Below are 27,747 nucleotides of genomic sequence, written 5' to 3'. Positions count from 1 at the left end.
GATTACCCTATTGTTTTGATTATATGTTATATATATTCTGTTCTAAAACAGCAGTAGAGCATGTTCAGTTCTTTTCTTTTGGATCCTGAGCATGAGCTCTGATCAAATGGCAGCCAGCCTTAAGCTTTTCTGTAGCCAAAATTACATTCCCATTTTCCATTACTTCATTTATATCCTTTTATAATCTCTTGCATATATTTAAACTTTTTCTAATGTTCTTTTGTTATATTTTCTGAAGTCTAGTTTAGACCAGAGACTTGTGGTGTAAAAGAAGATGGAACTCTATTAATATTCCCTTGTTTTTAGTTACTGAAAAACATGTATCAAATTAAAATAAAAGTTGCAGCTGTACAGATTTGTGTGCAGATCATAAACAGAATCAAATCTCCCCAGTTTTAATATCTTTGTTAGTGGTATTTCCAACTATTGTTACTTCTGGAATTTGTTTCACAATTTTTTAAGCAAGATTTTGAAAAAAGATTGAGGGAGGGTCAGCTCTAAGCAACAAATATATTTTTGGAAGGAGGTTATCCCAGAAGATGCCTAATAAAGTTGTTGATTGCAAAAATGAGTTAAAGGCAAGGTAAGGCTAAGCATTAGTCACACATTGTAAAATGAAATTTGCAGTTTGGATTAGCCATACCCCTGTGTATTCTGCTCTGAAGCTGTTGAGTCATTATTGGGAAAGTATAACAGTTCCCTAACACTGTTTGTGTACCAAGACTTGTGAAGCTGTCCAGGCTTTTTGATTTGAGTAACTTTAGATAGGATTTTTTTTAATAGTATAGACCAGAAAATTAGAAGGGCAAGGTCACTAATAAATGTTTGAAATTATAATTTAAGTGTGTGAAACACTGGCATACCAAATATTCTACATTTTAATAATATCAAAGTTCAGTGCATTGCAGAAAATTTTGGTGTTCATCATATCAGGAGAAATTTCATTTGTAAATTTCTCTTTATAAGTTTCACATTTAAATAATGATTATTTGTGTGTAGGTTTTGTTGTTTTGTTTTGTTTTAAAAATAAATATTTCATACTGTGGACCACTTAGTTCTTTTAGGAAAATAGAATATACCAAGAAGTTACACATAAGCATTAAATATGAAAGCTGCAAATTCAATTTGAAAAGAACTTTTATTCAATGGAAAAAGTATTTTCTATTGGCAAAACTAGAGATTTCTCTAATTTCCTGTCTGTACTTGTATAAATAAAATGCATTACTTAACTGAAATCTTAAAATTATTTTTTCATTGGAAATTAGATCATTCTCATAGTTTTAAAGTAAATTGTTAAATATCTTGAACATGTAGTTTCAATTTAAAATAAATCTAAGATTTGCTTTACATCGTGACAAATATTTACATTTTAGAAAACAAACTTTGCCTGTGTTCAATCAATATAATTTTTGAAATAACTAGAATATAGATACAAATAATTATCTGTAGTACACTCAAGGAAGGTGAAACTACATTCACAGATCTTTTTTATAGTTACAACAAAATTCACTTTACAAACTATAGAAATACATTTTGCAAAGTAATATACACATAGCATTTACAATTTGGGGAACTGAAAAATCAGAGTTTTGTGTCGTTTAAATTGGAGATCATCTCTCCTCAGTCAATAGGCTTGATCATCATCTGAACTGCTCTCAAGGAGTAGGACCCGCCTCTGTATTCGGCCCAGAAAATCCCATCTTGGTGTTTGCTTCTGTAGTGGCCTCCTCTGTACCACACTCCATTCAGGTTGGAATGCGCACAGGCATTGTACCACCAGCCTCCTTTATGGAAGTGAGCACAGTTGCCTTTGAGGAAAAAAAGATACCATAGTAAAAGTTCCTTCTAAGTATGGTATTTTGCAAATCATCAAAAACTTACTCTGCTTTGGAATAATTCAATTTGATTTTCCCATACTGTTTTCTTAGTAATTAATAATTTTCTTTCATTCTATTACCTTTCTCCTGTACTTAAAAAGTTAACTTCAATTGCCTTTTTTGCTTGCTTATTATGTACTTTTAAAAGAGATTTACTTTTCTAGTTATTAGGGTAAATAAAATGCAGTGTTTATACATAGAGATATAGAGGAAGAGATTGGGAAAGGAAAGATATAGTGTTGACTAAAGAAAAAAGTAAAGTCAGAGGAAGATTGAATTCCTAAATTAGTAAAAATGTAACACAGTGACAACTTTACCAGCAGTAGGTAAGTTTCTCTACACAAGCAGACAGAAATTATGGTCATCTCTTTTTACCTACTTAGGCCAGTGTGAAATAGGCTAACTTAGAGACCTATGTGCTGCTTGCTAAGATAACAGTTGAAGGAAAAATGAATCATTTTCAGATTAGATACCTCTTTAGTGCCAGAAACTAGGTTTAAAAGGCAGGGTATATGGAATTAAATTTCAGATTATATGGATGGTCTGATTAGATTGTTCTAATGAAAATATTTCTTCTTCCTTTGTGTCACATTTCACAGTCATCTTGCTCTTCCCTCTGCTTTTATGTTACATACCATTTGGCTTGCCTCCTCTTCTTGCAGAACTTTAGTCAGACCGTTTCTTCTTGTATTTGCCATTCCTAACTCAATTGCACCCACCCCCAGGCCTTCTGCCTGTCACTTTCTTATGTTTTCTTGTTTTATTTATATATATTCTAAAAAATAATAATAAATCATTTCATCTCCTCTTCTTAGAGGTAAGCTCCAAAGGGCACAAGTGTGTTCACTGCCATATTTCTGGCACAATGTACCACAGTAGTGTTTGGTACATGGTAGTTGTCCAGTTAGTACATAAATCTGTGGCTGCTTTATTTCCTCATGAATGTGTTTTGGTTTGGCTTTGGTCCCCCACCCCCCAATCTTGTTTTTCACAAATATCACACCTATAGAACAGATCCTAAAAGCTGTTTTTTTCAATAGATTTTATGTGCTTTGTATCCAAAATGACCTCTTTTGAAAGATTTTTAGTATCACATATTTTAATAACCAGGTTCTGTTTAATGCACAGAAAGTGATGATTCTGTCAAATTGGGTTTTTTGTTTTGTTTTGTTTTGTTTACCTTTTTACTCACCTGCATACATATCTTTATCTCTATCCAGTGTGGTGAATTGTTTACCATTGTGCCACATCATAGAATCTCCTGCGTTTCCCTGGTAAGTTCCCAGGCGCAGTCTGTAGAATTCACTTTCAGGTTCTAGACGAAAGCTACTATATTCTGCATAGACTTTTTTATCACTCCAGTCTTCTAATTCAATCAACAATTTATAATTATCTTGATTGCTAAGCATATAGATATTTTCTAGTCCAAGCCAATATTCACCATCAATATTTCCAAATCCTTTCTGTTAATAAAGAAACATTAGTGTGTAAACAAGTGAGAGTTAGTAAATACTGGTATTCTGTAGATAACTTTTTAACATCCAGTAACATAAAGATGGTTGCTGTTTCAGTAGTAATGTGGACTTCCATTTTAGTAGATGACCTGATTTTTATAAGCTCTACATTGTCATTTTGTTTTGCTTTGCTTGCTCTTAAAATGTCAGTATTTATTTGCATAGCCAACTTCAAATCCTACAGGTAAGACAAAGGCAAAACAAAATCAAATTTATTTATTTAAAAACCATTATTTGATAAACTACCAAGATCCTTAAAAAGTTAGGTCCCTACTCTGATACTCATCCAGAGTCTTTTCTTTTTCTGTAAAAGTATGTGAAAAGAGGGTATCCGATAATATTAAGGTGATTCAAGGAGAACAATAGCATGCATTATATGTAATTTTCCTTCCTTCCTTCCTTCCCCTGTGGTACTAGGGATTAAACTCGGCATTAGTACTGAGCTACATCCCCCGCCCATTTGTATTTTTTATTTTGAGACAGGGTCAAATTACTAAATTGCCCTGTCTTCCAAAATGCTGGGATTAATGGCATGTGGCATCATACCTGGTTCCAAACTATCTGCTTTAACTTGACTATATGTAAAATTAGTAAATGTAAGAAGATAAAGTACTATAATTACCTTCAGAATTCCTCTTTGAAAAGTTGCACATCAGTTTGCTAAAGCAAATTACCCTATTTCCATAAACATTTGACAGTTTAGATGTGTAGCAAAATACCTTTAGTAGATTTGATCTTATGTAGGAACCATGCTCCCACCCACATTTGTGCTAAATTCTAAGTTTAGAAATTTATACAACTTCTGATTTGTGTGTATTAATTTTGTATTCTTAACTGCCTGTAAATTTTCACCTAAGACTGAGTAATCACATGCTGCTTCACGACTTTGAATAGGGAATTCACCATTTGGAAATGTAATTTTTCCTGTCTGCCATCCTGTAAGTGAAGATGTATGTATGCCACTCACAAAATTAGCATTACGAACATCAAAATCATTAACCAAGACCAATCATTTACCTTCCAAAACTTACAATATGATCTGGTTCTATATGAAAATCTTGGTGTACATCATTCTCCCTGGTAGCCCATGTTGTGTCATAAATTTAACAGTTATCAGAAATAATATACTCCAAGAAAGGGGTTCATATTTTTAAAGCCCTATACTTTATTATTGCCTAAGTATGTTTGAAGTTACAAAGGTCTTTAAAAATAGAAATGAGTAATGTTTGCAAGGTATAATTATAGATCATCCAGACCCAAGGAGTGCATTTTAAAGAGTATCTTTACCTTGCTTTTTAACTTGGATATTAAAACTAGAGCAAGCAGTCTTTTTCACAAATATAGCTAGATTATGAAAATCATTTCAATAGTTAATTCTGTATCTTATTTATTGCATGGAAAGAATGGCTACTACTGCAAGAATGTCTTTGTTCCCCTTCCATAGGTTTTAGCTCACTGATTTTACCTTGTAGTTTTCCCAGTTTCTGAAGAAGTTGACAGAGCCGTCTGCTCTTTTCTGAATGACAGTCCAACCCCCAGGATCCAAACTGTTCTCACACCATAATTGTATTGGTCCATTGCTGTTTTCAGGTTTAATCATATAAATCCCATTGACTGAATGCCCAGCTTCCTTTGCATGGTGACAGTCTTTAAATGGTCCTGTAATTTAAATATCATTGATTACCAGGAAATTTAATATGACAAAAAAGATGTTAAAATAGTTTTTAATCAAGATTCTTACCTTTATGTTTTTCTTTACAGCTACCACTTTTTATCTGTTGTGTACATAGTACTATAAAAGTTAAGCTAAAAGAATTACTCCAGTCCCACTATTTGGAACATTAACTTGTTTCATTTTCCACTCTTCTCTGTCTTGTTTGTATATAAACACTTTTATATTGTTATAATCCTAAAACAAGTAGAAAATTGGATTATGTCTTTAATTCAATAAACATTTCTATGGATCTAGAATCTCCCTTCTAGCACTTAACAGTAAATGTATGCTGTCCTTGACATTGATATATCAATCTTTATTAAAGTTCCATTCTAAATTTTGCTGTTATAATTAATAGTATACTATACAGAGTATCTTCACTCTTACTGGCTTCTTTTATTGTGGGATTGACATACTGGATCAAGTAAGTATATCCCCCTATTCAGTTTACAGTTCCTAAAATTTGATTTCAGTGGAACACACTAGTCCTTTGAGATATTCAATAAAAATTGAGTATTAAAGTTAAGTGTTAGAAATGCTAAATATTATTTCCTTTTTGGAAGCTCACTATATACATTCTTATATTAAAGACTAAGAAGACCTGAAATAAATGAGTTCCCAAACTTAACTAAGTCTGAAATTTCATCCCATATATATGTTTCTTAATAGCCCATAAAAGTACATTTCAGAAGTGTTAACCTAAGTGCTCCCTCCTGCTGCTGCCACTCAATTTTTGGTGCTGGGATTGAGCCCAGGGTCTTGCATGCACTAGGCAAGTGCTCTACCACTGAATCAGCTCCCTGGCTCGGCGTCAGAATGCCTTTCTAAAGCATTGTACCAGTTCATGACCAAATAGCAATTTTATCACATTCATGCAATGACCCCATGATAGTTTATAGATGGTCCCACAAATAGAACTTTTTTTGTTTTTGTTTTTGTTTTTTTTAGTCAGAGTTTCACTTACAGTTCTGGCTGGCCACAGACTTTTGGTGATCCTCCTGTCTCAGCCTCCCAAGTACTGGGATTACAGGCTGTACTACCACTCCCAGCTTAGATATGCTATTTTTAATCAACTGATAAGTTCTTCAAATTTTTATTAAGTGACAAAGTACTTTGTAAAATCAGATGTAAAGTCTCATTCTTGAATTTGTACTTTCTATGCTGTGGGGATCTAGAGAAAGATAGCTTCTAGTTTTACTAAATATCCTTCAGTTTCATGCTTCACTAGTGTTTGAGCCTTTGCATAAGCAGGCAAAATATTATGATTCTGAATTATCAGAAATCTTTATTAGAACAAAGCATAAAAATTCCTATAGTCAAATTTTACATTTTGCTACTTTTAAAAGTCTGATGTACATATATTTTTTTAGAAATTGTGTGAAAACAAAAAATTCATGTAAGAATCCTATTCTATAAGGATAATGACATTGTTGAAATTTTAAGAAATGTGTTATGTATACCGTGCCTAGAATATACACTGTCCTTTTTTGGCCTTATTAGTATAAAATTAATCATATTGAATAAAGTATTTATACATCTATATTATAACAACAGATTCTTAGAGGCTATGAGCTGATTGCTCCTTGAATGAAACCATTTTTGTTACTGTTCTCAGTCATGTCTCACTATTTTAACTCTTAGTATACCTACAATAACTTTTTTAATTAAATGAATGGCTCAATTTTTTCCCCCGTTTGAAATACAAGGAAATTGAAAATATAGAAATCCAGAAAACATACTTATCTTTTTATATCTTACGTTGCATAAATATTTCACTGTTGCAGGTTTGTAAAATTTATAGTGTACGTAAGCACTGTATCTTGCTAGTTTAAACAAATGAGAAATTGGAGGTTCTGGAGTTTCACTATTGTTCATTTTTCTCTTCTGGTATTTCCTTATTTTTGCATTCATTGTGAATGTCAAATACTGCTATAATAACTGCTTTAAAATTCTTGATCTTTGTATTCTTAGCTTGCTGAGGAGGTTTTTGTTGTTTTTATATACTAAAATAGGAAATTATGTTGATTATATATTTAATATTAAATCAATCTCATATTCCTGGATAGACTCATCTTGGTCAAAGCTTTAAAAACTTTTAACATAATGTGTAAAAAATAATTATCAATTACTGTTAATCTCTTTTCTTTTATTCTGATCTCTATATAATTGCATCTTACTAATATATTTTTAAATTAATAAAATGACTAATCAAAAATTTATGTATAAAAATTTCTACTGCAGAGAAATAATGTATTGTAGAAAAACCTTATGTTCTACAATTCATGCACTAAAAACAGCAGCTGATTTTAGCTGTTAGAATATTTTATGTTCAACATAAGTTACTTGTAATACAAAACATTAATGTGTTGGGGGGGAATTCCATGTAAACTAGCATCACCTCTGTTGATAGTCTCCTTCCTCCAATCATGTATGAGCTAACTTTACATGATAGAAATATGCATTGTAGTCAAGTCAGAGAAGGATGGAGAAAGTATGTTTCAGGATGAAATTTTTGAATCCTTTGTGTCCTATATAGAAAAGAAATGAAAGAAAAAGTGAAGTTTGATTTCTAAAATTGGATTGTTTTGTATAATGAATGGTAATACATTTGTTTACTCATCGGTAAGAACTATATCTTGTTTTATATTCAGTTTGAGCCTAATAGACCCTCAGATTTTTTTATGGAACTAAATGATTCCTGGTAGCAGTGATTTCTATAATGTGCTCAGTTCTGCATTCTTTGACTGAGTTGTGTACAGGACATATGGTAACAATGTCTGAGAAATAGTTGAGATACTTTGAAGCTTTGAAGATTGAGGAAGAGGCTGTTGGGACAGAAGGTCTGACCCAGAACACACATGGTTAACAGGGTGAGGCAAAAAAGCAAGGAGGGTGATTGGTTTTAAGAGCAGTTACAGATTTCTTAAGTCTGAAATACAAATGACTGAAGATGACACTGAAGAGATCTTTAGACTGTGGAGCCTATTCAGTCATTTGTTTCACTGCTTTGCTTTAAAAGTGTTGCCATTGTGATTGTTTCCAAAGTTAGTCATATTTTTCCCTAAATTATGAAAAAAGTATATCTGAAGATCATTGTTCTTATTTGAAAACTTACTGGTACTCTAGTTTTTTTACACATGAAAAAATTTTATTGTAATGCACAGAAATCTTCCATTTCAGAAATTTGCACACTGTGACTGTCTCTTTGTGCTGTTGTCGTGTCTTCTGTGTGAATGTTTATTATGTATTCATTTGAGTAGTTTAGACAGTTTACATTTTATATGTAAGTATACAGTCAAAAGTTGGACTTTCATAAGTTTATTTGAATTCCTGCAAAATATAAGGAATGTCCAGGTTTTGAATGCAGACAAAATCCAGGTTGAGTATGCCTTGCCCAGAATTCTTGGACAGTATTTCCAATTTTGGAAATTTTGGATTTTAGAATATTTGGATAGGTTTTAAAATTGAAACTTTCCAATGACACTCAAAATATTTTACATTTGAGGGCATTTCAGTTTTTTTATTAAATTACATTTCTTAATTTGTGTTTGGCAAATGCCATTTGTTCCATGTGTGTTTAAGATATATGTTTAAACTGCAGTGAAACAAGCTTTTTTGTTTTACATTACTAAACAATTTATCATTTTTCTATAACTAATTAACAATCATATTCCAGCAGATTCTTTGCTTAATGAATCTGGCTGTTTTTCTTGTTGAACTTTTTTGTTTAAAGTGTTAATAAGTATTCTACTGAAACCAGTAGCACTTAAAAATTTACTAATAAGAGACATTATAGATAATTTTAAAATGTAAGTATTTTGTGATTATTTCTAATGAGATCAGTATCTTTTTACTAATCTGTAGTGAATAAATTGTCATAAAGCAGTTATACATGGTTTTGGCCCTCCCACTAGTTACAACAGTTTCTTCAGAGGTAATCACTTCCTGAATTCATCATTATACATGGGTTTTGCGTGTGTGATTCTGTAATTTGAAACAACCATCACTAAAAAGCATATTTTAATGTCTTAACGATTATTCTGCAAATTTACGTTTTTAAGCCTGCATTGTATTTATTAACATGGCAAGGTAAGTAAATTTAAAATCATTTTTACAAGTCTAAAAATTTGTGATGGTTAGACCAAGTTATACATTGTATTTTCACATGTGCCACCTCATCCAGTTACTATCACAATCTCTACCAGAAAACATTTTTTACAGTAGAAAGTCAGCTAGGTCTTAGAAAAGTCTGACCAGAATCCAGTTTTCCTGGTATTTAGATCTTTGAGTTTAATCCTTTGGAAGAACTTTTCTTTACTCCACTCATGTACAAGGAATGAACATTTTTATAAATCTACTACTTGCAAAAATAATGATTTCTTTTATAAAATACTAACCTATAGAGCAGCCACTGAAAACAGTAACAGTTGAGAATTTTCTTGATGATAACTTTGCAGGTGTATGGTTATGTTCCCAAATGTTTCATTTTTAAGGTAGAAAGAAGGTAATAATTCTGAAAAGCATTCTAGAAATTCATGGTTTTTTTTTAAAAAGTGCCTTTGTCTTATAGCTATTCCAAAAGAAAGTATAAAATTATTTGTTATAAAATCTACTTGTAGAGAATTCATCATTTACCACTCCCTCAAATCTGGCAATTTTGTGCTCTCTTATTAGTTTACTGGTGTGATAATTCTTTTATCTTTTTGAGACAGGGTTTTGCTATGCAGTTCAGGCTGGCCTTGAGCTCACTTTGTAGCGCAGGCTGGTCTCAAACTTGCAACGATCCTCCTGCTCAGCTTCCCTAGTGCTGGGACTACAGGAGTGCAGCACCACACCTGGTTGGTATGATACTTCTTATGGTATAGCTAATTATTCCCTTGAATTTAATAGATCACATTTATAGAATAAGGGAAAAATGTTTAAAGCAACTGAGTAAAATTAAAACTTATCAATACGTCTTTAATTTTTGCATTAAAGATTGGTTTATTGAGGATATATAATTGTTTGGGTACTTTTGACTTTAGCATGAACTTTAATTCTTTAATATTAGTGGTTTTTGTACTAAACCTCACTATACAACAAAACTTAGAACTGATATTTTTGTTTTATGTAAGCATTTTCAGTTTCCAAGTATATAAATATGTTACTAATCATGTATATTGAAATTGGTACTATCATCCACCTGAGATTCAGGGCCCATAAAAATTGCTTAGCAGCAATTGTCTATATTTACATAATTGTACATTCCATTAGTTTAAAAACAATTCATACACTTCAGTTTTATTTAAAATTGCATATACAAACTGCTATTCTGATAAATTACATACCTTAAAAGATTATACAAAACATAATTTTTAAAAAGATATGGAAAATATTCTTTGTATATCCATTGGATCACTTGGTATGCATATTCCATTTGGAAATCACAGTTCTTGAGAATATTAATACTTAACATCATGTACCTAATTTTGTGTGTGTGTGTGTGTGTGTGTGTGTGTGTGTGTGTGTGTGTATTGAATCCAAGGCCTCACACATGTTACACATGTACTACTGAGTTACCCCCTTAGTCCCATCACGTATCTAACTTAATAATACTCTGACTTGATGCTATTGTTAGAACAATCTAGACTGGAAGAATCTAGTACATTATATTAAATATTTTCGTGAAGGGTTTTAGAATGACAACTTTAAGAAGCGCTATAAAATGTTACCAAATCTGCTAACCTTATTTAGCTGCTGTAGATGAGATACCCTGTCCTTCTAGCAGCAGTTTATAATGTAGTTAGGAGGCAGTTCACTTAGATATGTACTGGAAAAGTTACTAATAATTCAAGAGGGAACATATGAAATATGTGTTGACAGAGAGTAGTATTCATGGAGAGTCACTTCAAGCCTGTGTCATGGACTGGAAGGAATAATTGCAGTTTTACCCATTCATTCATGTATTTGGGCATGTAAACTTTGGGCAGAAGTCATAGAAAATATTTAGGAGAATGTGACTAGATTATTGTATTGGAGCAGCTAGTTTTTTGTTTTTTAGGGGGTTTTTGTTGTTTTTGTTGTTGTTTTGAGGGAAACTAATGGGAGGAAAACTTGAAAGTGGGCTTGGTTCTTTGAAGGAAGGTATTGTTTGCTAAACTAAGCAAATTAGACTTTTCTGTTTGCAGTTGGAAACTTGATCACAAGTGTGATGCATGGCTACTTTAAGAAGATAGTTTTGTTGTTGGCAACATGGAAGATACTTTGATGGAGAAAGTAATTGGATTTAGATCAGGTGGCAGGCAGCAGTTCTTAGTGAACATTTCTGTGCCAGGCACTGGTAAAGCCATCCTAAAAGTGTTAACTGCATGAGGTTATTCAACATTACCTTCCTATTTTACAGATGAGGAAACTGAGACTTGGGGGTGGAGAGGAGTCTCAGTAACCTAAAAAGTCCCTGTCTTCATGCTACTGCCATGAATTATGCAGTAGCTAAGAAGTTCTGTCTCTGAAGAGAAATGAGACACATAGGTAAAATTCAGTTGACTTTAGGTGTAAGGTAGGTGGAAAGTGTCAAATGCATAGTGCATAATTAAGTGGTAACATAAGTTAAAATAAAGAAATTAAAGTCATTTGACCTATGACTTTTATTTATAGAAATCTATCCCAAACTACGTAATCATCAAAAAACAAAATGTTATTTTGTAAAAGCCACAAGAATATTGATTACCATGTTTATGAGAGAAGAAAACTTTCTTGGTTAACTTTTAACTGTTCAGTAACTATTGATATTACCCATATTGATATTGAGTAACTATTGATATTCTTTATAAAAGGAGAATCCTTTATATAAAAGAGAATGGTGCTTTGAAGAAAGGATTATTTTAGGCGTTAGTTACTAATTAACTTACTCTTTAAGTGCCTTCAATATGATGAACATAATATGCCAGATCTGATCCTGGCAAGATACTGAAATGGAATAATGAAAAGAGAGTTCGTTTTTTTAACAGAAGCATTCAGACCAACAGAAAGAGAAAAAAAGTCATTAACTTCAATGGAATACAATACACAAAATATGTTCAAGAAGTAGTCCAGGGTTTGGGCAAAGAGCCAAGAGTGGTTGTTTGAATCTGAAGAGGTATAACATTAGACTGCGTTAAGCTGTAATCTGCTAAATTGACAGATAAAGAGACTGAAGACATTTTAGTAAAGGAAGCCAGTGTGTGAAGTAATGGTAAAATGTCCAAATGCAGGCATTAGCTTTGGTTAAATCAGGATGGAGAGCTCCATTTAGTGGTTACCTGAGTGCTGGTGATACTTGAAGCCATCAAGATGTAAGAGGTTTCTAAAGTAGAATATCTTGAAGAAAACTTTTTTTTTCTTTTTTGCAATGTGGCAAGAAAGAAATGCCAGTTAAGGATCTAGAGAAGTAACAAGAATCAGAATAGATTTGTTTTTAATTTAGAATCAGAATATTATAGTATTAAAACCCAGAAGAGCAAAAGTGACTAGCAAATGGATTCCACTGCAGAGAGAGCCACTTTGTGACAGCTGTCTTTCTGGTCTTTGCTTTGAGTTTTTGTTATTGATGTTTAAAGTTATTTTATAAATTGTGCACATTTTTATGTTCTGTCTTTTTGGTGAGTGAATGGGTGGGGTTTACATACATTTATTTTTACTTTTGGCCATTCTAAAGAAGCAAATCAACTTATAAAGGATGCCAGAGAGTGGCTTTGAGAAGTGGACAGAGAAGAGTGTACAAAAAAATTATGAGGAAATGAATTAAAGCATAAAATAAAATATGAAAGATACTACTTCAGAAAGTTAGTGGATTTATTAAAATGAAGCAAAGAAAGATTATCTTTGTTTTCTGGGAATCTAGATACAGGACTGATAATGAATGGGACAAGGAATACAATTAAGAAAATAGAAGTAGGGCTCTTAGGATCAATGCAGAGTTTTTATAGTGATTAAAACTGATGTTTATCTGGATGGAAAGTACAAGTTATTGTTCATTTGTCCAGTCTTGGAAAATAGGAGGAAACCTTTTCCTACAAGGTTGAAGAAGTTAAAAAGTTGGGTTTTATACAGATACTTTCAAAGTAGGAAAGGACAGAGAACCTATTTTAGACTTACTCTCAATAGAGAGTAAATGAGTCATTTTTTAGAGTGGAAGTAAGGACCTATACTGTGAAAGGCTTGAAGAGAATGAGAACAAAATCATGAAGGATGATGGTAGGTAGGAAGAGCAAGAGGCAGGTAAGAGGACTGTCGAGTAGCAGAGAGGACATGATGATATAATTACGGAGCAAAGCACCATAGGTTAAAAGTGGGCTGTGGACTCATTTCCTGAATCTCACTGATAGTAACCTCAGTTGCAAGGATTTGGATGCAAGACTGCTTTCACAGAACATGGTTTTTATAAACTCTTAGAAAGCTAGAGCTGGGAGAAGAGATACATTTAAGATCAATTCTTAAATACACAGTTTAATTTATATATATAATATCACCCAAATGAAGAATAAGGATTTATTATAACCCTTGTTACATAAATCATAAAACAGTAATCCCATACTTCACCTTCATTGATGAAAGTCACTGGTGGTATCTTAAAAGGGCTTTTGGTGGGAGAAGTTGCCTGATCCGGTGGTGGTATTAAGTCTCTGGGATAACCTGGATCCCTCTGTATCTCATTTCCTCCCAGCAGACCAGGTGTGTACTGATGACTGTTGGGAATGTGTTGTGGTACCACCTGGACCAGAGGGGGTGACACATGGGTGTCTTGTCGGGAAAATATCCTCAAGCACTGCTCTTCCAGCAGAGTGATCATCACAGACTGGTTGTTGACAAGATCGGTCAGGGAGGCATATTTCACCTCTAATTCCCTGTACCTTGTTGCCATCTTCAACATTTCTGTGGTAACATTGAGGATCTTATTTTCCAGCTGGGAAAGTTCAAGGGAATTATCTCTCTTACGGATAATCTCATGTAGTAGTTGCATGTAGAGTTGAGTAACACGAGAGTTCATGTTACGGCTTTCTTTTCTCAGCAGCTTTACTTCATTTACAATGTTTCCATCCACATCCACAACCAACTGCAGGACATCTATCTCTCGCTTCTGCCTGGAAAGTACATCCTTCAGGTTTTCAAGGTCCATCCTGGTGATCATATCTTTAATGGTACCTGCATCTTGTCCTTTGGTGTTGACACAAATGGGCCCTGTTATTTTTTGTTCAGGTACCAAGAATGTGTATGAACACTTCTTTACTTCCTCTTTACCATCTGTAGCACGAGGGTATCTCCTCTGGGTTACTTTTTTTATTTTGAACTGTCCTCCTCTGCCATGTCCAGTGCCCATTATTAGGAAGAGTACCACACCTAGGGTCCAAATTAAAGCTCTCATTTTGAAATGAAGTCGTACAATGAAGTCTTTTGAAAAAACAAATCAACAAAAGGAAAAAGTAAAAAGAATTCATATTAATCTATATTTAAAGTCAGTAATAACAAAAAAGCATCCCAAGAAAAACTGAGTAATTCATTGGTGTTAATAAATTAGAATTAGCCTTAATGCTTAAACTCAATATTAAGTGATTTGAAATTTGCTTAAAGATTAAATTTCAAGAGAACCTCTTTCACTTATAACCTTATTGCAATGCCTTTTGTTCCCAGGCTTACTGACCAGGTTTTGCTCAGTGCAAAGTGACCAGGTTTTGCTCAGTGCAAAGTGACCAGGTTTGCTAGGTGCTGTTGGGATTTTTGTTAATAAGATGTGTTTCTTAACATTTAAAAAGCTCGCTGTTGGTTAAGACTATGAAAATGGTACACAATGTTTTCTAAAGTATTAACTAAAATATTCTTACTTAGTAATGTAATTATGAAATGACATTACTTGGCCATATCTTATTTTATGTCCTATAATTTCAATTAAATTGATCCTCTGTAATATCTTTTACCCATTGAATTAAAGATATATTTTAGATAAGTTTAAAATCAGTTTTAGTATCATATATGCTTTGTTTTTATAACATGTGCTTTTGGGATTGGTGACAGTTTTAAGAATGATAGAATGCTCACAGCTCAAGTCATTATTGTGGTTAATTGTGTTTCTTGAACCATCGTCACATATACGCTCTTAAAGTTATAGATGATTCTGAAAATTTATGCTGTTATTAGGCAACTCTGCTGAACTATATTTTAGTGAAACATTAATAACTTTCCACAAGCATTATAAGAAAAGTTAAAGAACCTCCTTGAACCCATGTACATGTCAAAGGCCAAGGCTACACTATTACTGGAATCAGGTCTAGAATTCAGTCTGTGGCTGTCAAGGAGTTTGAAATGTTTCATGTTTGCAATTTCAGGTGAGAAATAAGTATTTTTTATAGTTCAATTTTTCAGCAGAAACACTGGAACTAATTCTAAGAGCCAAGACTGTTTCTCTTTTCTTGTTATTCCCATAACAATAGCAGTAGGCTGGGAAGGTGTGTTCACTCCATAAGGTCCACTAGCAAGCAGCTTTATTACAGCCCCTCTCTTAAAAACTTGATTAGAGGGCCCAGGGGTTTAGCTCAGTGGCACAAGCACCTGACTGGCAAGTGCGAGGTCCTAAGTTTGATCTTCAATACCGCCCCCCCCCCCAAAAAAAAAAACAAAACAAAAAACCCATGATTCTATCTGTTCTAGGATTTCAAGACAGTATCTTACTATGTAGTTCAGGCTGGCTTTGAATTTACTGTATAGCTAAGGCTGACTTCAAACTTAGTTATCCTCCTGAATGTGATAGAATACAGGCATGTATTTTCTTACCTGTTCTTTTTAAAGGATAGCAGTGGAGACTCTAAGAACTTTTCTTTCCACCTTTCTATATTAGTACTTATTTCTCAATTTGAGAAGTCAGGTCCAAAGTTATATGTGCCTGTGATTAGTAGTAACAGTATTATGAGAAGAGTAGTCAATACTTGTTAGGTGTTTTTTCAGTGCCAGCAGCATTTTATGCCCTTTACAAGGATCAAATCATTTACTTCTTATCACAGCTCTTTAGACCGATTACTGTGTACCCCATTTTCAGATGAAGTTGGCATCCAGAAGTTAAGTTCCTTGGCAGGATTCAAATAGCTTTTAAAATTTAAAACCAGACAGAAGAGTCCACAGTCCAGGTTTTAAATTAACCACTACATTATGTAATGCCATAAGCTAAACCATTTTTTGGTCACAACATTATAACTATCCCTTACGTTTATATAGTGTGATAGTGTTTAACACACAACTATTTGCATTCACAACATTACGAAGTAAATGCTGTGTCATTTTACAAAGAATGAAGTCCTGGAGAAGCTACAATATTCAAATGAGGCTCAAATTTGCTATTCTTGCTTTTTTAGGTCTGTGACTTGGGTTTCTCCCAGTCCTGTCACAGCCACAGAGGAGTCTAGGTGTCTGAACCACTTTTGTTAAAAGTTGTTTCCATCATTTTTACATCCCCACATTTTCGCTATTATTCTTTTCCCTTGACCAGATGATGTTTATGCATTCTCTCACTTGTTTATATAATCTACTTATGATTACGATCTCTCACAAAAACAAAGTATCAGTGAAACATAGACCTTTGAGCTGTAGTCATGAAACCTGCTGTTACTTTCATTCCAAAGAGCACATCGCTGTATTTTTGGTGTCTTCTAATGAGCAGTGTGTTCAAAATGAATAATGAAAATAAACCAAGAAATGCATAGAGTATGGAAAAATATTCTTATATTAATTTAAGATAGGGATAAGAGCATAATGTATTTATACCAAAGCCTTCCAGTCCTAATAACCAAAAGTTTGCTAGAATGAGTTTTCAGCTTTTTATGTTTTCATACTTTGCCTTCTGACATTAATAGAAAATTTTGGCTTTTAAAAGTCATCGTTTTATTTTACAAAAAAAAAAAACTATATACAAGAGTTGCCTATACTAAAAACTTTACAGATTCATAAAATTTAGAAGTGAATTATTTTAAAAATCGAGGACTGTGAAAATAAAGTATAAACCATTAGCCTCTTGCATAAATATACATGGTTTCTCTAACATATTTAACTTACCTGGTACTAAAGACCACTTGTTTCATTCTAATAATAGAATGGAAACAGGTAAGTCATAAAAATTCTGTAAATAATTTCTACTGTGAAGTCAGCTACCAAAATAAGGAAAATCCAGAAAGTATTATGAAACTTCTATCCAAAAAAATAGAATTTTATAGATAATCCTTATTGGACAGTCCGTATTAATACCAGATGTAGATTTTTATAGAACAAGTAAGGATGTATTATCTAAAATTTTGTATCAGCATCATCATTAGATAACAAAGCCACAGAAAGGAAAGTTAATTCAAATGAAAATAAAAACACTGTAGCTTCCTTCTGTATATTGCCTTGGGCAATTGTGATTCCCATAAAATTAAAGCATAAAATTTCAGGATTTATAAGAGGCAATTTAAAATGAGTTTTCCCCCCAATAGATAAATTCCCTTATTCTTCCAAAAGTGAGACTTCATTGTCACTTAATGCAGAGCAAAGAGCCACATTGAAGTAGTAGACTGGCTATGTCATGAGAAAAGAACTGGCTTCAAATTTACTATTACATTTTCTAAATATATTCTTATATTTTCCCACATATGTTCAGTTTTAAAAGTGAAAGATCTATAAATCTGTTTTACCTCGTAAAACTTTTCTGTATACGTTCAGATTTTCCTAGGTCCCAAGAAAATGTAGCATATGCTACAGTTTAAATCTGTGTCTTTGCTTGATGGTCTTTAGAATGGAAAAGAAAAAAAAATGTGTTCTGGGCATTTTGGGTTAATTTTATTAGTATTATTTCTCTTCATAGTTGATACGTTGCCAGATTAGAAAAAATAAAAGCCAGGACTTTGTTTCAGATGGTAAATCGTAGAGGCATTTAATTAGCTGTGTCATGCATGGAAAACAGCATGAGGCAATAAAGTTACATTTTTGCACAACTGAGGATATGCTAAAGAACTTGTAGATTGTGAAATATGTTCTAGGAAGAGATTTGAGAATAATCTCATCCCTTGGATTGATTTCAAAAAGGGATAGTTAATCTGTGTGACTTGCATTTCAGATTAAATGGTTGCCTAAAACATCAAAGAGAATTAAAGCTGGTTGAGGCCCTGCACTTTTCATAGCAAGCAACGATAGAGATAACAAGTACTTAAGATCTAGTATTGCTTGAAATTTTATCAGAATCTCTTGCAAACTTGTCTTTCACAGAGATCTTTCCACTGTATAGAGTTTTGCATCTTTAAGGAAAGGAGATGAAAGTAAAGTTTTTTAAAACCTCAGATTTACCATTATTTTCTTGGTGAAATTCTTAGTATTTAAAATTAAAAGATCAGAAGATTCTCATAACAAACTTAAATGTCCTTAGAGTTAAAGCTTACTGTTGGTAACTGGTAATTTATTTTTAGTAATTCTCATAATTAAAAAAGAGTATTGAAAGACATTATGGTTCCTGGGGTTATCTGTCTAAAAATACTGTGTAAGTTTTGGCCTTTTAATCATATATTACATCTTCCGGGTCCATATTTGTATTATTAATGCTGTCTACTTATCTTCTACTCATTGTGACTACTAACCTATAAGAAGATTTAGCTTTTATATTATCAACAATTTAGCTTTTCCAAGTAATGCCAGTTGTAGCGGTTTTAATTTGTTAACCAAATTAAATTACTGTCACATGTAAATGCAGAAAGCTAAAGTTTTGAATTATAGCAAGAAATAGTATAAATTTATGTTTTTGTAAGAATTTTGCTTAATATACTTTGAGGTTTTGTTGAAAATAAATTTGTTTTCATATCTTAACTTTGTTTTGCAGCCATACTTTGAGAAATCCAAGAATTTATGTGTATCTTCAGCACACACTTTAGCTATAAGAAAAACTAATCATGTTTCCAACCCTTTGTTACTGATTATTATATCATAAATCTTACGTATTTAGTGTGTTAATTAAAATTTATTTCTGGCATCACTAAAGCGTTTGTTTACAGAAACCCAGCTTGTATGTATTAATCTATAATTATATACATCAAATGTTACTAAATCAAACCTTAAATAATATATTAACCATCATAAAAATACTTAATGACATAGTTACAAAACAAAATCCTTTCCAGATGAGATAAATTGTAGTTTGCTTCAAAGTTCTTTAAATAGATTTTGAAATTTCAACTAAAATGTAAAATAATTATGCATTTTGATATATACATATTTTGAATAAGAAAAATATTAAATACCTTTTGTGTCTGTTGATAATGTGAATCCAGAAACTTGCTGCCTTATTCTTGATTTTTAAGAATCAGTGTAGAAGTTTGTTCATCTACGATGTTAATGGCAACTGCATTTTTGTTTTGGACGGTTGATTCCAGGCTGTAATGAGGAACTTCTTTTCCTTTTTACAGTATTAATCGATTGAATTTGACAAACTGCCTATTTAATTTTAAGTAGAGTAGTGGAAGTTCTGGTCTGCGGGCTGTCTCTAATCCAGCAGAGAAAGCATTGTGGCTTTGCTGTCTGCCACATGGAGCAGAGAAGTGCATAACCAGCTGCAGCTGAGCGGACTGTAGCCACAGCACCCTGAATAGTGATTCCCTCTCTCAGTAGACTCAAGTTCAGCCCACATATTACGTCACCAGAAATTGCTGGAGACTAGGGGGGAAATCTGCTTAGGATTTCCTCTCTGTCGCCTTAAATAGGGATGGGGGGGAGTGGGATCAGCAGGAGGTTGAATAGCTCCAAACAAGGGGAGATTGTGTGCAGGTTGAAGGAAGGGCACCATCTGGAAACAGACTGTCAGTTCAGCAGGCAATTAGAAAACAAACATTTTAGTCTGCTAGCCAGAGAGCTTTTAAATTGAATACTGAAAATAAGTACTCAACTTCACTTTAGAAGTAGTGGCAGGCTAATGAGTTTGGTTTTAGAACAAGAGCTGTACTTGGTCAGGCAGTAACCTCAATAATGTTGTTTTTTTATAGTCTAGAAGTTTTAAACATTTTAAATTGCTATTTCAGAAAATTTTAAACTTAAGACAAGATCTTGATTTCATTGTATGTTACAGTATACTCCTTTCATGTAAAACTGCTTTCATATAATTAACAAAAATAAGTGAAGCTCTTTGAGAAACTTAATGCTTTTTAGTCTTGAATTCTGATGATACACTGCATAATAGCATGTTCTACAAAATGACTTCTCTTGTCCAAATAAGGTCATTCTTGTTACTAGTTGATGTCTTGCCATTTAAAAAACAAACATAACCCTAAACTGAATGAAAAACAAGAGCGCTCTGACTCCTCACAATGTGAGCTTAGACAAATCACTTCGCGTTCTTTTGACCCTGTTTCTTCTACTATGAAAATAGGGGACCAGCGAGGGAATTAATAAAGAACTGAATATTATGCTATTGAATTTTGTTAAATTAAGAAATATTAATTCAATAGCTGAAAAACATAAACTTAGGCATCTTTAAGTAACTTTGCTTAGTACTTAAGTGGTAAGCAGTGCAACTGGGGTTTGAACCTCACACGAAAGTATTAACCATATTCTTTGGATTAGCTGAATACTGCTTCTCTAAAGAACACTTTTGGGCTTCCTCCCCTTCATACCTTATGTTCTAGCTGGATTTATTTTTCTCCTGCTCATAGGCCCTATAGACTCACATCCTTTATTTAAAGAAAAAAAATTGTTTCTTTGAATTTATACATATACAAAGAGTTACAAACTAAAGCTCTTATAAAGATACTCAAAACAAGAAATGAAGCCCTTTATATAATTAAATCATGTGAACTTGAGAAGAAAATGAAGGTATTGATGAACTGGCACCCTTAGAGTTAATTTAAAGGGATCTGCACCTTTTGGCAGTACTACATGTTAGCCTTAAAAAATGAGGCAATGTTGCTAGATTTTTCAAGAAAAGAGAGTCATGCAGACTTTTCCCATTCTCCACATTGGGACAGATGGACTACCAGTTTTTAGCCTCTGGTTTCTGTTACATATTATTTCATCATCCAGTGGTCTTGGTGTAGCCATTAATAGTTTAATTTGCATGAAATACGGGCTAGTAAATTTCCCTCTGGACTTTTTAATTTAAGTAGGCTTGAGTTTTCCTAACTTGAACAATTAATGTTATCATTAAACAACATGTGAAATTGGAATGGAAAGTGTTTAGGGACAAGCAACGGTAGATTTGCCTAATTGAATTGAAATTGAAAGTTAGGAGCTCACTTCTGTTGAGAGTCCTGAAAAGTCATCAGCAATTAGGTAGCAGCTGAAGCTACAGAACTAAGATACTATAGAGAAAGTGTTCGAAATTAAATTTTAATATTAGGCCATGAAGAATACCAACATCCACGAAATGAGAGGAAACAGAAAAATCAAGGGGGGAAGGCTAGATATGATCAAACAGGAAAAGTCAGTGGCTGTAATACTGCAGAGCAGTGAGGTATGCAGGCACATGCCTGTAATCTCAGTACTGCAAGCGCCTGAGACAGTGGGATTGCAAGTTCAGGCTCGACTGGGGCAACTTGGGACTTTGTGAGACCCTGTCTCAGAATTTTAAAGAAGTACTGGGAATATAACTGTGTGGACACCCTGGGTTTAATCACCAGTCCCACCAAAAACCTTGCAAAGAAATTAGAAGGGAGAGGCGAGAGATTGAAATGGTCAATAATGTCTTCTGGAAAGTAAGATTCAGCAGCAGATACTGTCTCTGGGTGCTGCCGCAGGCCTGTAGAGTAGCCGTGGATGCTGTGTGCGACAGCCCCAGGTGCTGCAGGTACAGGATGCCCTCTGTGGTGTGGAGAGGCCGCAGGACCGCAGTCTTCTCATCTTGGTGAGTGGCTTGGCTGCTGCGCTCTTGTGTCCCAGAGAGATGGGTTGCCCTGTTGGGAGGCCCTGAGCCCCATAGCCCTACTTTCCATTCTGCTCTAATAGTGTTTGGGACACCATAAACTGTAGTTTGAGGTGACTTTCTTTATTGAAGTTGAGGAACTCCATAGGAATCTCATAGTTGAGTGTGAAGCTACAGCCCCTTAATCCTAGCACTTGGGATGCTGAGGCAGGAAAACCACCATTAAGTTGGAGGCCATTCTGGTCTACATAGTGAGACTTAACCCCTAAGGATAATACATAATCAATACCAACTAGCATTGCCAGGTTTTCTATACAGCTAAATTGGAAGTAGAATGAGGATTGTACCTAATTTTGTACTCTGTGGAATGTGTTTCTAAAGACTCTCTGGTGACCTAGCATTGACTTTTGGATCTCTGTAACACCTATCCTGTAACTGTGCTCTAGAACTCCTCCCTTATGAGGCCAGGGTTTACTGTCTGTTTTTATGTGTTTTCCTGTGCCTCGCTACTGCATTAGAAGTATCTCAGGTGTTGACCCACTTCTTGTAATAAAATGATTAATGGGCTCTTTTTTCCAAAGATCCCTAAATTTAAAAAAAAATTTTTTCAGCAGCATATTAGGTACGGAGTTTGTATTTACAATAGTGGGTTGAACAGTGACTGGATACAGTTTAACAAATGGGTTAGTATCCTCAGTATATCAAAAAATTAGAAATCAGTAAGAGATAAAAAATGGACAAAACTCATTACTAAGAAAGATATTATGTAGTAAGATTGGCAAAAATGTAATAATGCCAAAATAGAACAAATACGGGTCAGAGACATATGTTGCCAGTGGAATGTGAATTGATAAAACTTTAAAAAGCAGTATGGGCACTATTTTGTAAAGTTGAATATTAATGTATCTTAAAACCTTGGCAGTTTGGTCCAAGTGCGTGTGTCCTAAGGGAAGTTTGCATAGATAGTATACAGTAGGAGACAAGTACAAGAATGTCTATAGTAACATGGAGTAAGGAAGTAACTCAAAAGTTTGTCAGATCAAATGAGTAAATTGTGATATAATCTTGACAATATTCTCAAGGAATAATTCTTAAGGAATTACTGCTGTATTTAACAGCAGAAACAAAATTATAACAAAATAGTGAAACAAAGCAATATTGTGTTTTCTTTACTCACAATTTACTCAGTTAATTACCAGCAGTGCTTAGTGGATACTTCCCTTTTTTTGTCCTGTGTTAACTATTTTGCAGAAAACCATATTTTTTAAAATGTATTTAATAAACGCTTATAAATCACTTAGAATATACTAGATATTTTTCTAACTATAGATATTACTCCATTTAGTCATACATATAAAATATAATTTTTTAAAACTTAAAAATAAATAATAGATTATCCAGAGATACAACCATGTCTTTGGGGGAAAGAGAATCTTAAAATTCAGAACGGTGGTTATTTCTGGAAGGAACAAACATAATATAATAGTAATAATGATGTTATAGTGTTTTATTAACTTATTTAAACACAAATTCAGAATAAACACATTAGAAATCGTCACAGGTGGCAATGGCTATCATTTGGAACAGCATAGTTATAAATAGTGGTAGTGGAAGAATGGCAAGAATTGGGACATAAAGTGCCCAGCTGAAATCTATTTTCTGCCTTGGAAGCCTTTGTTGATCTCATCAGCAGGCAGTGACATTTCCTTCAAAGAACTTTTGTAAAACTTCCCTTTAACTTGTTCTGTTACTTTTAATGTCACCTTGTACTAATATTATTCATGTACATGTACAGACATCCCTGATGCCCTTTCCTTGAAGAATCTTTTTAGCTCTCCTTAGGGAGACTGCAGTTTTTAAATTGACTGGTTTTTCACAAATACTGATAACAGATGTTACATGTATAAAATGATAATTTCTTAAAGATGAATTAATAGTTCTTATCCAAATACAAAATCAGTGTGTGTCCAAAGATTTTATTTAAATCATTAAATGTATAGGGGGGAATTGGGAAGATACAACCATTTACTTCAAGGGATAATTCAAAGTAACATACATAGAAGTCATTAGAAGTGTTGAAATGAATTCACAAGTAGTTGCTAAATTTGTCAGCATCCACAGGGCAGGCAGTCTTGTTGTATCCCACTAGATATAATTCATTGGCATTGTTAAAATCAAGAATTCGTATTCCTGTTAGGAATACAAGGTCAGGCACAGCAGAGCAAAGCTATACAATAATTCTAGCTACTCAGATGATAAAACAGAAGAATCACAAATTGCAGGTAAGCCTAGGCAGCTCAGGGAGACACAATTAGAAAATAGCAAACATGGCCAGGGCCCAGGATGCAGTACAGTTCAGCGGTTAAACCCAATGAATGGATTTGTATTATTACCAGTTTTGCAACTTGTAAAATAGCTCACAAGGGCCAAAGGATGCATTGGAGCCAGGCTATCTAGTACCGTTTTTATTTTTTTGTTTTGATATTTCAGGGTCTTATAAACTTTAATATTCATCAGATATTAGAGTAAAAATAGAATAAAGGATAAAGCAAATAAGTATGCTGTCCTGTGTTCCCTTTCAAGGTGTTTATTGAAGGGAGGTAGATAAGCGTCCTCTCTTGAGAGAATCAGATTTGAAAGACTGCTTTTCATTTTCCTAAGTAGTTAGACTTAAATGTTTCTACTGGCTCTAAGAAGGAATCGCTAGGAGAGAGGTGAAGGAGAGTAGAGACAATAGTGGATGTGTGGGAAGAGGTGGTAGCAGTTACACTCAGTATTGCAATTTGGATTTGGAAAGAAGAGAAGGATGCTCCTCGGAGATTGGAGGAAATGAAAAACACTAATGCTGTAGATTGATTTGAAGACGTAGGAAAAAATGTATTTAGAATAGGTGGCTTCAAGAATCCAGTGGTGCTTTGGTTCATGAACTTAATTCTTTGCACAATTCTGGTCACAAAATTGGACAAGAACTGAATCAAATTCAGTAGTTAGGTTCAGTGTTGACCTTATGGGAAAATGAGACAACAAACTGGATGTGTAAGATTTGAATGAGTAAAGATGTAAGTGGCTGAACGCAGTAACTTAGGGCTCACCTAGGAGACGCTGGTATGTCATTTTGGTTCCATTATCCCTGACCGTCTATGAAAGCAGGTAATAAGTGAAAAGTAGAAAAGTACACTCTTTTTTCTCCTACGATAATTGTGTTACACATTTGACATATGAATGGTAAATCATGGGGAAGTATGTTAAAGTGAGTGACCTTCCATGATGGAGACTAATACAACCAAATTATTTGGGGAAATATGATATTTATTTTGTTAAAAACATGAAAGGAACAGAAAAATTTAACTTATAGTCACATTGAAAAATACAGTTGTTAGTTGGGCATTATGGTACAGAGACATGTAATCCAGGCACTCAGGAGGCTGACACAGAAGGACTGCAGTGAGGTCCAGGCCAGTCTGGGCTACATAGTGAGTTCAAGGTCAGGCAAACTACATAGTGAGACCCTGTCCCAAAGAGGGGGGGAAAAATCCAGTTGTTGATCGTTAAACCTAAGATATTTCTACCAGATTTTGATAATTTTCAAAGTACAGCAGTTAGGACTCAGTCCAGTAGTGTAAGAGTATTGGTCATCTGAAGATATGGGTATAAGACTAGTATTAGATAAAACTTTCTTATGTGAGACACTGGCTGGGCTAGCTACAGCTAACTTCTTAATTGTAATAAAACATGAAAAATAGGTAATGGAAAAATGTCTTTATCATGCAGCTAGTCAGAAGCAAAGCCAGTTCAGCCTCTTTCAAGTCCCATACACGTCAGAATTTCTAATTGCGGCCTTAAACATACTTTAAAACAGTATCATCAGAAGACATTTACAAGGAACATATTATGTCCACGTCTGACCCCAACTTTATTTAACTCTCAGCCCCAAGTCCCCACATGTTGCTAATATAATGACAATATATTCTAAATACGGAAAGCACTGGAAGTATCCATAAGTGAACTTTTTCTCCTTCACTTTGTCATGTTCTTCCAAACTACAAGTAAGAAAACGTTTTATCTAACTTACTTTCAGGTATCTACTTGTCAGATTTAACATACATTGATTCAGCATATCCATCAACTGGCAGCATTCTAGAAAATGAGCAAAGAACAAACTTAATGAATAACATCCTGCGGATAATTTCTGATTTTCAGCAGTCCTGTGAATATGGTAAGTTTCTGGGAGATAATGTTGAGCCAGTATCATGCTGTGGTTTCGGTGATTCACTATCATACACTGATGACTACTTTTCACACCGCGGTGAACGTCACTTTCTTATTCCATTGTACCATAAAGGAGAATCGTAGTCTTTCACTTGACTATTTACTATTGGTACTGTGTTTGCTTTGGTGTTCAGGGTGCCCTTGTGTTGCCCAGGTTAGTCTTGAACTGTTGCAGTCCTCTTGCCTTAGCTTCCTCACTAACGGGGGCTACATTCGTATCTCATGGTGCCAGCTTAGTATCCTTTCTAAGATACTTTTTAAGAAATTTATATTTTTCATTTTATTTTTTCTGCTGTTTTATAGTAGCTTTGTTTACAAAGCACAAAGATAAGTATTTATTACCACCTCACAATTTTTAGCCTTTTTATAAAGTTTTTGAAATTACTTTCTATTCGTGTCATTTAATCACTGTTTTGTAAGTAGTTCTTACTTTCTTCAATTAAGAAAGTTACTAATGGTTTTCTAGAACAATTGACTAACTTTCTAGAGTCAGATACTGAGCAAATCAGTTTTTGCCCCAGTGTTTTTTATGGAATGACATAGTACATTGAAATAAGTAAGCCCAGATAGTTAGAAAAGTAAGGTTTTTTTTTTAACTGTTTGGATTCCTTTCATTTTGATAGGGAATAAAAATAGACTCAGTCATTGAAGCTACTAAAGTAGTTCTAAGTGTCCATAAACTGACATAGTTTGTATGGCTTAGAAAAAACGTGTTTAAATCACCTAATTTGTTTCACATAAGCATATCTTAAAACTATCTTCGCATATATGCAACTCTACTTTTAAAAAATCTTTCTGAAAGGAGAGTAGGGAAAGATGGTATTGAAAATGAAATCTATTTTCTGTCCTTTTTCAGTTTTTTAGACACAACACCAAATAGTAATGCTAACCTAATCTTGTTTGAAATTTGTAACTGGGTAGGGGGACACATTCACAAATGAAAGACAAGTTCCTTTAAAAGAAAAATAACTGCCCTCATTTCTTACATTGAGCTGAAGCTTAACTATAAATCAAAATGAAGTCTTTCTGATCTTCTTTCTGTGAAGTTTTCAAATACATTGGACTTTATAATTGGAGCTCATGGTTGTTTTTATTAGCTATACAAGCTGTGTGCAGCTATAATTTTTAAAATTTCCTTCAGCTTTATTTTAAATAAAATTTATTTCAGTAAATTCCTACAGTTAATTTCTCTTATAGTTAATTTCAATTTTGGTACCATGTAGCTTTAATTTTCCTTTAATTATTTTTCTCTAACTTTTTTCAGTTCTATTTAAGGTATACTTTATTGGATAATTATTTATCACCTTTTCCCTAGATATTCCCATGTTGCCTCATGTCCAAAAATATCTGAACTCTGTTCAATATATAGAAGAACTACAAAAATTTGTGGAAGATGATAATTACAAGTAGGTTGGATCTTCAAAATTGGTTTGTACTTTTTGTCCTGTCCTCCACTATTATATTTAAACATCTCAATGTCGTTCAGTATCTAAATCTTGC

General features: G+C 33.6%; 2 protein-coding genes across 6 annotated transcripts in view; one reads left to right on the top strand and one right to left on the bottom strand.

The window, feature by feature from the left end:
• The window catches only part of Ralgps2 (Ral GEF with PH domain and SH3 binding motif 2), a 148,873-nt gene that overhangs the window by 84,840 nt on the left and 36,286 nt on the right, over positions 1-27,747 (top strand). For all 5 annotated transcript variants that reach the window (XM_063240032.1, XM_063240030.1, XM_003474629.5 and 2 more), the window contains exons 9-10: positions 26,057-26,194; positions 27,563-27,653. In XM_063240032.1, the coding sequence (XP_063096102.1) occupies positions 26,057-26,194; positions 27,563-27,653 (229 nt within the window). The remainder of the gene's footprint in view (positions 1-26,056; positions 26,195-27,562; positions 27,654-27,747) is intronic.
• Angptl1 (angiopoietin like 1) lies at positions 1,120-19,740 on the bottom strand. The gene is made up of 5 exons (XM_003474632.4): positions 19,370-19,740; positions 13,665-14,513; positions 4,857-5,050; positions 3,070-3,340; positions 1,120-1,808 (listed from the first exon to the last, which is right to left on the bottom strand). Exons 2-5 carry the CDS (start codon positions 14,485-14,487, stop codon positions 1,621-1,623), a joined length of 1,476 nt encoding a protein of 491 aa, XP_003474680.1. The 5' UTR covers positions 14,488-14,513; positions 19,370-19,740; the 3' UTR covers positions 1,120-1,620.

Source organism: Cavia porcellus, unplaced genomic scaffold (genome assembly GCF_034190915.1).
Source record: "Cavia porcellus strain 051 isolate PalLab524CR breed Dunkin Hartley unplaced genomic scaffold, mCavPor4.1 scaffold_29, whole genome shotgun sequence".
Lineage (NCBI taxonomy): Eukaryota > Metazoa > Chordata > Mammalia > Rodentia > Caviidae > Cavia > Cavia porcellus.
This window is presented reverse-complemented; position numbering and strand designations above follow the sequence as displayed.

Bases quoted from the DNA above. Each gene is read 5' to 3' on its own strand.
- Angptl1 (XM_003474632.4), bottom strand. From the start codon at position 14,487: ATGAGAGCTTTAATTTGGACCCTAGGTGTGGTACTCTTCCTAATAATG. The intron at 5,051-13,664 runs GTGAAGTATGGG...TTTAAATTACAG, and splicing joins AGTGACTTTCATCAATGAAG to GACCATTTAAAGACTGTCAC. The intron at 1,809-3,069 runs GTGAGTAAAAAG...TTTTCCTCAAAG, and splicing joins AGATAAAGATATGTATGCAG to GCAACTGTGCTCACTTCCAT.